This window comes from Xylaria bambusicola, assembly GCF_022495145.1.
Source record: "Xylaria bambusicola strain CBS 139988 unplaced genomic scaffold F5B22scaffold_33, whole genome shotgun sequence".
Lineage (NCBI taxonomy): Eukaryota > Fungi > Ascomycota > Sordariomycetes > Xylariales > Xylariaceae > Xylaria > Xylaria bambusicola.
The window spans coordinates 184,229-196,231 of NW_025953586.1; the positions used below are offsets into that span (position 1 = coordinate 184,229).

At 47.0% G+C, this 12,003-nt stretch overlaps 3 protein-coding genes across 3 annotated transcripts in view; 2 read left to right on the top strand and 1 right to left on the bottom strand.

Annotated features, from left to right (window-relative positions):
• F5B22DRAFT_292489 (Metallo-dependent hydrolase) overlaps positions 1-907 on the bottom strand; it is a 2,719-nt gene extending 1,812 nt beyond the window's left edge. The window contains exons 1-4 of the mRNA XM_047970431.1: positions 761-907; positions 570-648; positions 280-419; positions 124-221 (exon numbers count right to left, since the gene is read on the bottom strand). Of these exons, the coding sequence (XP_047829055.1) occupies positions 124-221; positions 280-419; positions 570-617 (286 nt within the window). The 5' untranslated portion in view covers positions 618-648; positions 761-907. The remainder of the gene's footprint in view (positions 1-123; positions 222-279; positions 420-569; positions 649-760) is intronic.
• A 3,545-nt stretch (positions 908-4,452) lies between these two features.
• On the top strand, positions 4,453-5,816 carry F5B22DRAFT_637578 (guanine nucleotide-binding protein, beta subunit; the record flags this gene model as incomplete). Its single annotated transcript, XM_047977460.1, has 5 exons — positions 4,453-4,582; positions 4,684-5,402; positions 5,459-5,548; positions 5,610-5,729; positions 5,796-5,816. 5 exons carry the CDS (start codon positions 4,453-4,455, stop codon positions 5,814-5,816), a joined length of 1,080 nt encoding a protein of 359 aa, XP_047829056.1.
• Positions 5,817-6,954: 1,138 nt separating this feature from the next.
• Positions 6,955-8,069, top strand: F5B22DRAFT_614117 (uncharacterized protein). The gene has a single exon (XM_047975447.1). It carries the CDS (start codon positions 7,233-7,235, stop codon positions 7,587-7,589), a length of 357 nt encoding a protein of 118 aa, XP_047829057.1. The 5' UTR covers positions 6,955-7,232; the 3' UTR covers positions 7,590-8,069.
• Positions 8,070-12,003: the final 3,934 nt, after the last annotated feature.

Sequence of the window (12,003 nt, forward strand, 5' to 3'; positions counted from 1 at the left end):
GGGGCAGATATGCGAGGATTCGAGCAGAGTCGTGACCACAGGTCGCGCCAGCGAAGAACTCGTCGCTGTCCCTCAACTTGAACCGTTACTACATAATGGAATTTCATTGACAGTATCACATACCGTTGGCGAAGTCCTCGATGACTGATGAGGTCGAATAATGCAATGATTCAACATCGTCTACAAGTCGGTATATGTATGACGAGAAGAGTGGAAAGAAACTAACGGAGTCAACCAACCATGTCTTGGTTTGTCTGTCGTAGAAATATACGGACATACGAGTTTATATCAACGACTGGTTCTTCCAGCGGCATGACGACCAAGGGGTCTTCGAGGTCTGTCTTGCCGGCTGCCTTCTTGCCCCGCCATATCTCGTGTAGGCATCGTCTACTGATACTGCCAGACAAATGAGCGTGCAACTACATGCGGGAAAGACGTCAGCATAACATGTCATAAAATGTAAGTATCTAAGTAGGTGGGCAGAACATATGACCGCCGAGGTCCGCTAGACGGGATGACATCAGATGATGCATCCAACCATCTATTGTTCATGTGTAGGTAAGATTTACCTCAATCTTGGGCATGGACTTCAAGTCAGAGTCTAGCATCATAGGCATACTTGAGTCGTGTCATCAACTGCACTTGGCACTATATGTCGCATCAGATTCTTGTCCTATCACTGTTGAACTTGTTGTTGTGGTTGTATTGCAAACGACAAAGGAACCAATTATCTACATTGGGAAGGATTCCAGAAGCATACTGTATGTAGGTAGTGAAGTATCTACTGCACCTGGGTAAAGTAGGCAATGGGTCGGATTTGATGATTGGAGTATTTGAGATACATCTAGTTACACAGTTAGGTAGTTGTATCACGAAGGCTTTTCCCTCCTACATGTCCCCGCTTCTCTAGGTTACCGGTAAATCGGGATGTGAGCAAGAAAGAAATAATCTAGTTTGTCGTCAAGTACATTCTTAGAAAGTCCTCTCTTCGACAACACCTACAATACATGTAGAGTGTTTAATTACACTTGACATGTTACTTGTACGTATAAAACCCCTACCTACCTATGTAAGTAGTGTAGCTGTCCACGCCTACTAAGTACTATGTAAGCTACTAGCCTATTCACGATGACCGAGATCGATGGTAGTGGATTAGTTGCAGTTGAGGATATCGTTAACCCACATTAGCTTCGGGCCTAATACGATCGATATGAGAACTATTTATCGTAGCACCTGGATACAGTAACAGTATGTACATCTAAGGAGGTATCTAGGACCGGGCTGTCGGGACTGATAACCTCGGATCGTTTCTAGGGCTGGGAGGTACTGTCAGTATAAGCACCAATGAAAAGTAGCCAGGCATCTGTAGGTCTACCTATATCGGTAGGTATAGGTGTACGTACTATTCCCCAAAGCCGATACCGAGACTGCTGGTGGCTCTTGAGGACTTCCAAGCATCCCTAGCGAGGAGACGTACGTTGACGTGGTATCACAGCATGTAAGTATGTAATACCTGGAGATAGGTAGACAGGCTGCAATAAAGGTTTTAGACAATACCTAGATCTCACCAACAAGTAGGTACATGATGCGGAAGCTTAACCGGATTCATGATCGATGAACAAGACAAGACACAGACGGCAGACAGTTCAACAGAAACAAACGCACAGGCGTGGGCCTTCCAGAACAGGGGTTTACGCGAAATTTGATCGTCGAGTGGCCGGCGGAAATTGAACCGCCCAAGACCACCACGACCACCACGACGGGATTGGCCAGAAGCCATATGCAAGTCAGGGGAACTATCGACCGTCCAAATTTCGTGCACTAGCGTCCCTAATTCTGTGTAGGTAATTCTAGGTATTTGCCCATTTACCAGGGGTCCGTTGTCTGTAAGTAAGTAGGGAGAGGCATTGAAGTGTTTGTATGGCACTCCTCCTTATCCTTCCTTACCTCTGTCTGTAGATGATCCTCAGGTAGAATACCTACCTAGGTATGTATAGGAGCAGATAGGTATGTAACTGCAAGCAAGGACCTATGCAATACGACGTACTGACCGACGCGCCTCCAGGGCTCTCGATGTGGGTTGGGGCTCACAAGGACATCATGTGCTTGTAGGATACAGTAATTGAGATAATACTAAGGCGAATGAATGGCTGAAGCTACAGTAGGTACACTAAACAAATGCTTACATCTACAACATCTACATACATGGTCTACCATATTATGGTAGGTACCGTATGTCATGTTCGGAGTGTTGGCTTGAACCAACATACCTACTCCTTCTCCTATACACGTATCGGTGTGTCTCCGGATTGAGGATCAAGTAAATAAATGTAGGATTTATAAGCTGTAAGTTTTCAAATACCTACATACATATATAGGTATAGATTCCACATCATTAGCAAAACACCTGTGCACCAAGCTATAAGTACATTTAAGGCTGGAAGAGGCGTCCGGCCCGTGTTTTGTAAGCCATGTCGGATATCCTAGCTTTCGCAAAATCTGCCTTGCCTGGTTTACACTACTACCCAACCCAGCCCAGCTACCTACCTACAAAGTACACTGCGCTAGGTACGAAGTAGGTACTCCCTTGGAAAAGTTCACATATATTGTTGTTGTTATGATATCAATTACTACGGTACATCTGGTACAACAACACGCGATAACTTCGTCCTACACACGATGTAGGGCTCGGTAGGTAGTAGATAGTACAAAGGAATATCGGTAGGATGCGCACATTTCACTTAACCTCTTACCTCTATGTAGGTACTATACCACAGGTGGGAGTGATAGTGGCCGACCGTTTGTGTTAGTGGGTCTTGGACCGACACCTACCTAATTCTCTCCACTGGAGCTTCTCTCGACAGCTAACGGCTGCAATACTATGCGCTAACAGCACCTACCCAGGGATGTACCTACATAGGTAGGTACCTGCCGAGCGCCTGCTTAGGCACAGAGGTCTGTGAGAGAGGTAGGTACCTACACTAGGCGTCTGGGGCACAGGTATCCCGGACTAGGCGCAATTCGGGTCCGTAGCTCCTCCGCGACGGAGTCTTCACATTGTTATAAATCCAGGAGGAGATAAGTATACGTGTAATGTACTACTTATGTAGAGCAGTGATGATGACTAAGATAGTATTAAGTGAGAAGAGTAGGAACAGTGCCAATAGTGTGCTGAGGAGCTTTCAGAGGTGCAGAATGGGTGAACATCCCAGCCACAGCCAAATACGACAGTTTGGTTAGTGCCTGCACAGTACAGTAAGTACCTACCCACATACATATGTACCGTACATAGTGTAGATACGCATGGGATACACCCAGCCGACAGAGAGCGGGTACCTCGACACAAGTGGTGGTTAGACCGAGCTCGATTGAGCAATGTAATCTCCTTGTTCGGCTTAGCTGGCGTGGTTTCCCACATCTCCTTCCTAGCTTTACCTACTCTGTCTACCGTATGATATGTATGTACCTGGGACGGCTGGCTGCGTTGGTCCCTTTTTCTCGCAGGCTGGGCCACCCGTCAGCCAGCGTTCCCGGCTGCTTCATTCGCTGAACTGGCACCTGCCCAGCACTGGCTTCCATGGCCCTACTCTATTTAATATGAGAAGGAGATGCCTACTAGTGTGGTTTAGTGTCTACACTGTGTCGGAGGAGTTGGAGAAAATGGAGAACTATTTACGAAGTACAGTAGAAGTCCTGTGCTGTGAATAAGTGTGTCTACATAGCAATTACCTGCCTCAGCATCTACCTAGGTAGCAACATCTAGCATGGACAGACGTGGTGTTGAAGCGCTAATGTAGGTAGGAAGGTACCTAGGTAGGTAAGTAGGTTAGCAGCAACCACCAGCCCGAGATTTCTGGCCACTATCACCCAACTGTACTACACCTGCAGCTAGGTACCTACCTACCTACCTATAGCAGCCACTACCCCCATTAACACCTACCTAACCTACCTAACTGCACCTACCTACATAGCTTGCCCACAGTACCCCAAAGTACCTAGGGTAGGTACCTGCCTGCCTAACAATCATAACCTCGACCACCACTACCACTACTACCACCACCACACAACCACCCCCCTGGACTCCCTAGAGCTTTGCATCCCCATCCCCCCCCCAATCCACCTGCATCCATCCATTCATTCATTCCTCTCCCGGCCAAACCTCCACCGCTCGTAGCCCCCGACTGATTGCCAACCTCACACCTATCCTCTCTCTCCTTTTTCGAAGCCCGAGCCTTGGTGTTTCGTCCACACGCCGCGTTCCATTCACGACTTGGATCCTCAATTGTCGTCGCTCCCACGTCTCACACCCCTTTCACCCATCGCCTCCCGTTATCGTCGTTTTGGCCGCTTGCTCATTCGCCGCCGTCGCCCGCGATCCCTCCGCCTCCCCGGCATCTCCCTCCCCTTCTCTCTCGCCGATACAAGTCACGTCTCGTCCGAAAACACCCAACCATGGATTCGCAAAGAGGGAACGACGTGTCGCCCGAGGCAATGCAGGCGCGCATTCAGCAGGCGCGACGCGAGGCTGAAACCCTAAAGGATAGGATCAAGCGGAAAAAGGATGAGTTGGCCGACACAACACGTAAGTCTCGTCATCGCCCTCGTTGTCGTCGGCGTTCATCAATCTGCCATTCGGCTTCCATCGCCATTGTTGCTAATCTTGTCTTGGTTTTGCCCGATTAGTTCGCGCTGTAGCGCAGCAATCTCACGAGTCCATCCCGAGGAATCAGTTAATGAAGACAAAGAAGACACTCAAGGGCCATCTAGCCAAGATCTACGCTATGCATTGGTCCACCGATCGGAGACATCTCGTTTCCGCCTCACAAGATGGCAAGTTGATTATCTGGGATGCTTATACAACGAACAAAGTACACGCCATACCACTGCGCTCGTCTTGGGTTATGACCTGCGCTTACGCCCCGAGCGGTAATTATGTCGCCTGCGGTGGCTTGGATAACATCTGCTCCATCTATAACCTCAACCAGAATCGAGAAGGACCCACTCGTGTCGCCCGGGAATTAACTAGCCATGCTGGCTATCTATCTTGCTGCCGCTTCATCAATGACCGCAGCATCCTCACTTCGTCAGGCGACATGACCTGTATGAAATGGGACATTGAAACAGGCACCAAGGTTATGGAATTTGCCGATCACTTGGGCGATGTCATGAGCATTAGCTTAAACCCAACAAATCAAAACACTTTTATCTCAGGTGCCTGCGACGCCTTTGCCAAATTATGGGACATTCGTGCCGGCAAGGCTGTCCAGACCTTCGCTGGACACGAATCCGACATTAATGCCATTCATTTCTTCCCAGATGGTCACTCATTTGTCACTGGTTCGGACGACGCGACCTGCCGGTTGTTTGATATCCGTGCTGATCGAGAGCTCAACCTTTACGGCGTAAGCTTCGTTCCCACATAAGTCTTCGTGTCCGCTATATTAACCATACGTTTTAGTCCGAATCTATCTTATGTGGCATTACATCCGTAGCTACATCTGTTTCAGGACGACTTCTATTTGCCGGTTACGATGACTTTGAATGCAAGGTACGCTCGAATAGCAATACACTCACCTTCACACAAAGCCGTATACTAATCCTTTGCTTAGGTGTGGGATGTCACGAGAGGGGAAAAGGTCGGCTCACTCGTGGGCCACGAAAACCGTGTCAGCTGTCTTGGAGTTAGCAACGACGGTATCAGCTTGTGTACTGGTTCTTGGGACTCTGTGGTAAGTTGCATAACATCCTGTCGCGGTTCTGTGTTTATTACTTTTCAGTATGGCTAATTTCTGTAGCTCAAAATCTGGGCATACTAAATCTTACCTCACGACCTGGGGAATAATGTGCTATAATATATATAGCTTCAGCCGGGGATGTTCCGAACTAATGCCTATTCGATCCGTATTTGCAACTCTGATCTAGAGTTGATGTAGACACGACGACGCCACGAAACCCTTTCCCCCCTTTGACCCTGGCCAGCATTGTACTCGACATTATTTGATACGGTGCATTAACACCACTCGAGAGGAGAGGGAAAATTATTTTTTTAGGTTATACCTCAAACCGTCAACATCATAATACCACGCCTTGCCACCCGAATCCTGTTGACTCACGACGGCCGTCCGAAGCCGTTAGCGATTATTAAATCTACTACTTTACGCGCGCACTCGTAGGCGTCACCGCAACCCTACGGGGTATAGACCTATACCAGGCGAGGTATTGGTCTGCGGTCGCCACTTCTCCCTTTGTGAACTGGTTTCCCCTATTCTCAGCTTATTGATATACGGATTACGATGTGTTCTCGCACCCGAGGAGCGTGTTCATATTAACTGGTCTTTCTGTCGAAAAATTCCATTCCTGCGCGTCTTTATGTTTTCTCGTTTTTTTTCTTCCTTCACTAACAACTCCCGGTTTCTCCTCATGGTAGATGGAGCGGAGGTTGTCTTTCATGTTCTTTTTTTTCGAAGATACAAAAAGAATATCATAGTTGAGAGAGAAGGGTTGGACGGGGGTCGATAGCCCCAAACTGTGTAGGGGGGAGGCTTAGTGAAGAGGGAAAGAGAAAGAGAGTCACATGCTTGGTCTGCATCGTGGCTGGTGATGATTTATTTGGCACATAATCACCCCAAAGGTCCCGTTCCTAGATTATCCCCTCTTCTCGCTTGTTCCGCTCGTCGTGGCGGCGCAAGTGTGGTCGGGCTTCTTCTAGCTTTGGAAGTTACCTACTTCAAGGCGGTCAGAGAAAGTAAAGAGGAGCGGGGAGCAGAGCAAAGCAAAGCAAAGCAGAGCAAATGGGAACAAGGCGTCATTGGTGGTTGTCTCTTCCCCCCGTCTTTAAACTGCCTGTACCAATAACCATATAGCCATGTCCTACGAATGCCAAAGATCGTCTTAAAAATGTTACAGAACTCGTTGTTTTTTTTGGTTTGGTTGAGTTCTCTGAACGTAATTCGTGTTGCATGATTTGCGTAGGCCTTGTTAACTTTTGGGGGGCGGGGGAGCGCGGGGGGGGTTTTGTTTAGATAGATGTAGATGGTGAAGGGCTGGTGGGTATACAATATTGCTTGAGGTAGGTAATAGGCAATAGAGAGAGAGCGACTGATTGCATGTTGTTGGTGTTGGATGTTTGTTATATCTCGGAGGCGAGGAGTGCAGAATCCATATATGATTGGTTTAGGTTACTTCTGCGTCTCTCGGGGAAGTCTTGCTGAGAAAGATTAGGGAATTATAAAATGAAATGGAGTGTACTTTTGTATCTCAGTGGGCATTTTTATGAATTCACTTACTTTATATATGGCATCTGTCTTTGGTTGGTTGGTGGTTTGGCTGAGTTGGTCGGTTGGTTACTTGGTCGTTTAGGTAAGGTTTGTGATTCTGGGGCTATATATATATATATATATATAAGTGTGTGTGTGTGGGTGCGTATAGATAGATATGTAAATAGGTGGATAGATGAATTGTGGTACTGTGTATGTGATGAGATGAGATTCATACTTCTGGTATGTCATAGCTGGATATGTGTATGGGAAGATGGGGGAAAGACCGAAGGCAAGGGAAGGGAAGGGATGGACGAGATATGGTGGATCTAAAGTCGACGTCCCCCATTTCTCTCTAGATGTTCAATTATGTATTTCTGTACGAGGGAATGATCTTATTGTTCAGTCCGTCTTTCGGATGGAGGAAAGAAGTCTTGTGTGAATAGCTTCATAGCCTACCTACCTTGTGCTAGGGTTGGTTGGATGGGTAGCTGGGTGTATGTGGAATTCCTAGCCTGGTACGCCCCGTATATCTTCCGGGAGACTTTGTCCGTGGAAAAGTTGGCGTATTGGATGAGCCCTGGCATTGAATACTAATAATAATAGCAATAATAGTAGTAGTATTTGATGAGACCAAGAGAACGAACGCATAGGCTAGCTAGCTCTTCTCTTTGAGCAAGTAAGTGAGTGAGTGAGTGTCTGGCCCATGGTCTAAGATGGGGCATATTGTGTACGAAGAGTGCTGGATGTGTGCTGATCTGATTTGAGAAAGAGCGAAGGGGGGTGGTGAGGGGTGCTGTGAGAGACGGGCTTGTTCAGCTGGTTTTTGGTTAGCTGGTCATGTGAGATAGGGGGAATGAGGAGGAGATATAGATATTATTCGCGGGACGCAGGTAGTAGTGTATAGAGAGAGCATCTAAGTAAATCAATATGAATTGCAGGGTGTGTGGTACTTCATTAGTCCTTCATGGTGAGTTTTGACACTTGGGTACTTTGAAATGTTTGAGAAGGAAAGAATATATATGCTAAGAGGGTGTTGTAGATACATAGCATTTGGTATCTCGTCCAGAAGCCTGAGGGAATTCAGGAAGAGCAACTAGGAGTTGCTATGCTGTTTGCTTTCCTTTATGGTATTAAATTTCCAACCGCCCAATACGGAGACTTGGATTGATTCATCACCTTGTTAGAGTCCGGCTTCTTATCCAGATTCAGATTGCTCGGGATGTGCAGTGTAGGGGTATATGACAGCAGTAGTTTGGTTGATAATCGAAATGAAACGGTCTGTTCTGATACTAGCTTTGTCGGCTAGGAAATGGTTTAGAATAGTGTATTCTTTTTTATAGTGACGTTACCGTTCATACCAGCGTTTCAACCCGAATCATCGCCAAGTCTCGCGTTCTAGTTATACACATATGAGACAACTAGGATTTGCTCTGCGTCTTCAAGAGCTTGAGCTCGTGTGTCTTATGTAGAACCTCTTACATGGCTAATGGGTGTTCTTGACCATCTCAACTGAGCTCTTAGGCCGAGGCTGAGAGCCTGGTCGTAAAATCGATCATGGCCTCTCGGCGAGTTGATATATTTAGAAGAAGGAATTTGTAGTATGTAAGTAGTAGACTTGCATAGATATCTGCGGAGTCCTACGGAGGTTACATCTCCGTCACGAGTAGGCGCTCAGTCATGGAATGATCAAAGGCAAGTCTCGTACCACGGATGTGATCTGGTAACCCGTTCTTACAGTGCTTAAGCACCGACTTTCCCGTGCGCTGTCTTATTCTTGTTCACCTGCATACCGACTATTTATGCAAGTTAAGTAGTATTTGTATCTGCTAAGGATCGTCCTCCACTTGTTGGAAGTGTCATGAGCAACAAAAGAGGCGAACATGGAACTGAGGTAGTATGGGATGAGATGAGATAAGAGAGGTATGCTGTGTTTGGAAAGTGGAGTGGTCTAGCTAGGTATATGAGATGTATGACTACCTATAACTACATATATGAGATATATATCATGTGTGTTGTGTTGCAATCAACAATGGCAAACGCAGATGAATGCAATGTGCTTATGGGGGCCAGCAATCTATGAATAGAAGCAGCAGCAACAGTGATATTTCTGGTATGGCCTCCAAAAAGTGATAGCAGTTGCTGGCTAGAATATTGGATATCACCTGATTCTTTAACATAAACGGTGTCATGTTTACGATGGCTTGTAACAATCACGTCCTGGACATGAGGGAGAGCTATCCCTTGACACGTATCAGAGTTACACTAGGTTCAACTCTGGTTGATCTACTTTGTATGAACTCTAGCTTGTCTGCAATGGGATACCAAGTCCGTGGATGTGGATGCGTTATGTACTGTAGTTAGTAGAAACCGCCGGAGTTCTCACATCGAAGACATGAGACATGTTGGTTTAACGGCCGAATTTGGGGATTACCGGGTAGGTCCTGAAATATACCAACTTGTGTAAAGCTGGGAAAGTGACAACACATTTACTCAGTATGTACATACTGCACATGTGTATATGATCTACATATCCACTGTACTCCATAGTCTACCTAGGTGGTTTCCTATTGAGCATGTGTGTTTTCATAATTGAGTTATAAGCAGTGTCTCTGATTATACTTTCCAATATAGAGATACGATGGTGAGCGGAGGCAGTCATGTTGAGAATGCAGAGCTGATTTACCCTTTCAATCCATCCCCTACTGTGTAGTATCTAGCCGATCAACCGGGTAATAACTTCTTAACCTGGGGTATTCGGGTAGTAGGTAGTATATATGAAGCAAGACTAGTAGAGACTAGCAACAATCTACTAAGCACACTTGAACATATTGATTTATCCACGGCCAAGAAGGAAAACTGACCTAACCTAATTGCTTCACTCATGATGTGTGCCGTGGTTCATAAACACGATACAGATGTAAATCCGGAGAAACAAAAAAGTGTGAGAACTCGCGTGGCATCGTGCAAGGGTGGGGTGATCGCAATCTTTCGAAACAAGAACGGTTCTCGCGCGGTTTTCAAAAGGGGCCCGAAACCGCGAACTCAAAAGCTGACGGGTAGGCTCGTGACCTGTACCTATTTTTATCCCACGCTGGATTTCACCACGTTCATGGTCACATTTAGACTTACTTATACTCTAAGCAATTGGACCTGCGAAAGGCTGACCATTGTCATGGAAAGGTGTTATCTGTTCACGGCATCCATTGATTACCGACCTAGTATGGATGAAGGGCGGCGTAGAGTGTAGGTAGCGGTTAGTTTGTTAAGTGTATTAAAACGAGAAGAGTATGTTACTCCGCGTATTACAGGTCTACATTCAATGGCATAGCCCTAAGTGATTTCCGAGGTTCGGCTCTAATGTCCGTTTACAGATTTATTGTCGTGTTCCTCGCCCGAATACAGCGTACCAATGGCCCCAGAGAGATTTTCCTTCTGCGCCACGCATAGCTTCCATTCCGCAAGTGCCGGATGCTACCTATTTCAAGCATAAAATGCGCACGTACATCAGCATTCGTTCTCGAGACGCTTCAAGGCCGCCCGTTCGTAGGCTAAGTTATGAAACTGCACATGTGACCGACATGCCTCGCGGGATCGTAGGCAACCTGTAGATCCCGGCATGGTGGTGGCCACATCACACGTGGCCATGGCACGCCACGTGCTGCTCGTCCAACACAAACAAAAAGCACACCAACGAGCGGCACAATGCTGTGACGTAGGTTATCCGAGGTTATCTTCGTATCGGCTGATTTCCAGCCTAACTACTGTAAGTGGCAATTCGTCTTCATGTCAAGATTGTAGCAGGGCATTATCCTATCAAAGGACAACCCCGCTTGCGTCTGATTGCGAATGACCAGGGCAGACAGGGCTAGCGGCGTTGCTCTTCTCGCTTGGGTATCTGAGTTCGTCTGATTGTGCTATTTTACCATCCATATCATGCACACACAACGACGATTCTAGGGATGTTGATCTACCCGAAATCCAGACACGCTGGTCCGCTGGGCCGGGAAGCCACCGATCCTCGAACGATCAAGTCAGCGTGAATACAGTCGGTAGGCGGCGGTGGAGGGAATTCCCAAACGCTACAGCATCCATCAGACGAGAATCTCCTCAGCCGTGCAAGGAGCAGGGCTCATCTTGCTTCCTGATACCCCTCTGATTGGATCCTCGATAACCGGTGTTTTGGAACGATGGGGGATTCTATGTCCCTAGTGTACAGTAGTCTAGAAAATTGGACGCCCCTGATCGCCACCACTAGACCCCTGTCCACCTAATGTGCTTCTGTTGATCATGGTAAGCGAGCGGGCAAGCGAGTAACAAGATGATCTGTCTCGAGATTAACACCCCGAGATCCAATGTCATGAACCCCCTGTTTGGACCATAGTTGACCCTATTAACCTTGTATGATCATAGTGCATACCTACCTCTCATCTCGCAAGTTATAGACGTAGATCTACCTATACACATACCGTTGTCGACAGGTTGACGCCCCTTTCCAGAGCCCTTTCCTAGATGCCGAAAGTCCTTGACAAATCTGCGATGGTCCATTGCATTTGCCACCGTCCCCCCTCTAGCTCGCTCGAGGTAGCGGTGTGTGGTTGACAAGTTGGTTCTTCGGGAACGCATGGCATTCGGTATCCTGTGTCGGATTGCGGTGGAAATTCCTCGTTCGATAAAAATAGAGACTTTGGTCTTGGCCAGCACGTGTTTATGCGCCTAATGCATCCACTCTTTTGCCGCAACCATT